Genomic DNA, 3,726 nt, shown 5'->3' on the forward strand with positions numbered 1-3,726 from the left:
TGTCTGTGTCCCAAATACAAAGTGGGAGCTGGTTCCACAGAGAGGGGCCTGAAAAGTGATGGCTCTGCCTTCCATTGCACTTTAAAATCCCCTCGGAAGCCAGCAGTCTGAGAGCAAAGCACTCTGTTGGGATGATATGGCACTGTGAGATCTTGTAGACAAAATTGGTGGTGATTATTCAAGACCTTGTGTGTGAGGGCAAGTATTTGGATTTTTATTTGGGATTTAATTGGGAGCCAATGAAGAGAGAAGTCCATATGGGGGAAATCTACTCTGTCCTTCCAGTCCCTGACTGTGCTCTGGATGCAGCGTTTTGGAAAACAGTGTAAAGGCTTTTCAGGAAGCTTTTAGGACACTGTGAAAATACTGAATTTGAATAGTGGAGGCTAGAAGTAGTGAATGTATCTGTAAGGTAGTGACTGGAATAAGTCACAAGGTGTCGCTGTTGAGCTGCATATATGGTGTAAATGTTAGCAATTTTGGCCATTCGTCCTCTGCAGGACACCGTACTTTAGATTTCTTGTTCGCGCGGGCGCCATCTTGGGTCAGTGTTTGCTGTGATTTGCGAAGGTAAGCACTGCCAGTGGCGAACTGCATCAGTTTTGTGTTGTATTCATCGCCGAGACCGTGGAATGTTGTAGAAGGCACGGTTATTGTTACTTAATGTGTATTCTGTGTATATGTGTTGTTGTATTTTGCAATGTTGATAGTCACGGAGTGTTTGCTGTGATTTGCGAAGGGCCAGCAGCAGAGTTGGAGTGGTGTTTGCCCCTGCTTCCGAATAAACGGCGCGGTCCGAGCCACAAATTGAACACCTGTGTCCGACTGGTCTCTCTGCGGTGCACCCCAATCCAACACAATTTAACACAACGCAGAGTCCGGGGTGTAGGGAGGCCCCTGCACTGGTTGGGTTACATCTTTGGTGCCGTGACCCCGGATTCGTGGCACTTCGAGACCGAAGAGAAAGCAATGCCGACACCCCCCAGCTACGCAGCCATAGTAAGAGGTGTCGCCATCTGATGGGGTGCTGAACTAAGTATATAACTGCCTGTGCAGCTGTATTACTGGGACTTTCATCTCCCCAGGCATATCCTTTGAAAGTGAAATCTTGGGGTGGTTTCATTTGAGGGTTTCTGTCCCTGAAAAAAAAAAAAAAAAGACTCAGAGACTTGAATTGTAGAAAGAATGCTAAATGATGTTCCCTGTCTATAATGATAATCATTGAATACGGTTAAGTAATTGCTGCTGATTTGTGTCATTCACAACCTCTGTGCTGAAGATAGTTGTTTAACTACGCTCTGAGTTTAATGCTGTTTTTTTGTGAATTCTTTTTTTTCTCTGCGTTATAGAATGATAGTTGTCATACATCTGTGTTGTGTTCTATTTTACTAGAAATATATTGTACTTACTCACAGTTAAGCATACTACAAGTAGCCCACACACATTTTCTGGTGCAGCTAAATTAGAGATACAGGACAGTGAAAATGTTGAGAGACGTTGCAGACACTCCAAAGAGGGCACAGCCTCACCTTTTGAATGAAGGGGCTACAGCTAGCGCCAGTACAGTGGACCAACAGTCATCAGTGAAGTCGAAGCTGGTCACCCAGTTCCCCAGCTTCACTGGCCAGCGGTTACAGTATCACACCCCAATCAGGGACCTCACCGACTCTGGGCTGGGCACACAACAGACCCCACCACCAACCATGCTTTCACCCCAGACTGATCTTGGCGTGGCTCCAGCTCATGCCCCACCACTGCCACCCTATGGAGGCCAAATGCAGGTGCCCTCACACCTATCTGAAATTCGCCCAAGGTCAGTGCCAACCAACCAGACAAGCCAGTCCAACCACAGCCCTCTAACTACAGCCCCTCCAGTGTTTCGGCCAGATATACAGATAACTATGCCCCCTGCTTTTTCCCCTCAGGCCAGTGTCCATGGGCCCACTGCTACACCGGCACCCCATGTTGCCTCATATCCCAACTACCCAGCGGTGCACAGTACCCAGCATCCCACCCTGAACCAATCACTTAACACTCCTTACCCAACGATGACCGTTCCATTCAGCCCCCAAGCATACACCAGCCATCTGTATTCCACACCTGCCCCCCAAGCCGCCATGCCAAGCCCCCTAACAGTGCAGGGAGTGGGCATAATGAATAATCCCTCTGCAGCCGAGCAGACCCTTGAAAGTTCAAAGCATGGGCTGACGCCCCGTTTGCCCCACATGCCACTAGCTGCTGTCCACGACTCTCGAGCCCCCCTCCACTCATCTGCTATAAGCCCCAACACTGTCATGCCCCCTATCGTGAATATGACCCATGGAGGTTCTATAGCCCCACCCGGCACCCATGCCTCAATGCACGTACCAACCTCTGCTTTAGACCCCCAAGTTAGTGGACACCCTGGCATACCCCCCCCAGCAGGTGCATACATCTTTAAGCGCTCCGGGCCGGGCTGCAGCAAACGCTAACCCCCCATTTGCTGCCTACGGTGGTTTTATACAGACTCATCAAGTGAAAAATGTCCAAGTCTTCACTGGCAGTGCTGACAGCAAGGTGCTTGTAGAGGACTGGATTCGTGACATGCAGTATCTTCTTGAGGCAATAGAGCTCCCCATTCACCTCCGCTTTTCCACGGTGGTGCGTCACCTAACTGGTGAAGCCCGAAAGCTGGTCCTGAATCTACCTCTCCATGACCAAACACCTGAAAGGGCATTCGAAGAACTGAGAGCAGAGTACGGCGACACACAGAGCTCCTCAGATCTACTAGCGGACTTCTATGAGCGTGTTCAGAGGTCTGGGGAGTCTGCCTGTTCATATGCTATAGCACTGGAGGCAACACTGCGAGCTGTGGAAGAAAACCAAAGAGGAGGCAAGCCTTTTCCTGACCGTGACAGTAAACTCACCCGGCAGTTCATACGGGGGATTAATGATGAGGATGTGTATGCGAGGATCTCGCCAATGAAGCCCCGGCTTTTGAGTTTCCGTGAGCTGCAGGCTGAGCTCCGAAATCTAGCAAAAGAAACAAAGAGATTCCAGCCTCAAAACAAATCAAAGAAAACTTATGCCCAGGTACAAGTGGCATCAGAGTGTAGTGTGAATGTGAAGGCAGAAAAGGCTAAACATCCCTCAGAGTGGTCAGAGCTAGCAGAGATGGTCAAGAAATTAGCACTGAGCCAGGAGGAGCAGATGGCCAAGTTGACCCACCTTGAATCGAGAATTTATGCTCCATCCTCTGCCACTCCACTGAGAGTCCGACCACCCCGTGGGGCTACAACCCCAATGTCAGTGGTCACATGCTACCGGTGTGGGAAGCAAGGACACATAGCCCGGGTTTGCAGAGCAGTGCTCCCGGGGCCTGAACAGACGTGGGCACACGATCCTCAGCCTGTGACCCCCATGGAGGGAAACACTTACTCAGCTCAGCCTTTAAACAGATAAAGCCCATGGTCGCCGGGGCAACCATGGGCGAGCAGCAAGTCCCCACACTGCAGGTGAACAAAGGTGACGGAGGGGAGAGCACTCCCCTAGTTGGTCCCAGGAACGAGGGGGAGGTGGAAGTCAACGGAATGAAGTGCAGGGCACTCATCAACTCTGGCTCCCAGATAACCAGTATTATGCACCAGTACTGGCGCAGCCACCCCACCCTCCATAAATAAAAACTGCAGCCTTCTAAGATACCCATAGAAGGTGCAGGGGGCCAGAGTGTCACCTACCATGGTGTGC

At 50.5% G+C, this 3,726-nt stretch overlaps 1 protein-coding gene across 1 annotated transcript; it reads left to right on the plus strand.

Moving 5' to 3' along the window:
• Positions 1-413: 413 nt before the first annotated feature.
• Positions 414-2,471, plus strand: LOC309714593 (uncharacterized protein; the record flags this gene model as incomplete). The annotated part of the gene is made up of 2 exons (XM_082547142.1): positions 414-570; positions 740-2,471. The coding sequence occupies exon 2, from the start codon at positions 1,485-1,487 to the stop codon at positions 2,469-2,471; it is 987 nt and encodes a 328-aa protein (XP_082403268.1). The 5' UTR covers positions 414-570; positions 740-1,484.
• Between the last annotated feature and the right edge of the window lie 1,255 nt (positions 2,472-3,726).

This window comes from Aulonocara stuartgranti (assembly GCF_965226115.1).
Source record: "Aulonocara stuartgranti genome assembly, chromosome: 9".
Taxonomy (NCBI): Eukaryota; Metazoa; Chordata; class Actinopteri; order Cichliformes; family Cichlidae; genus Aulonocara; species Aulonocara stuartgranti.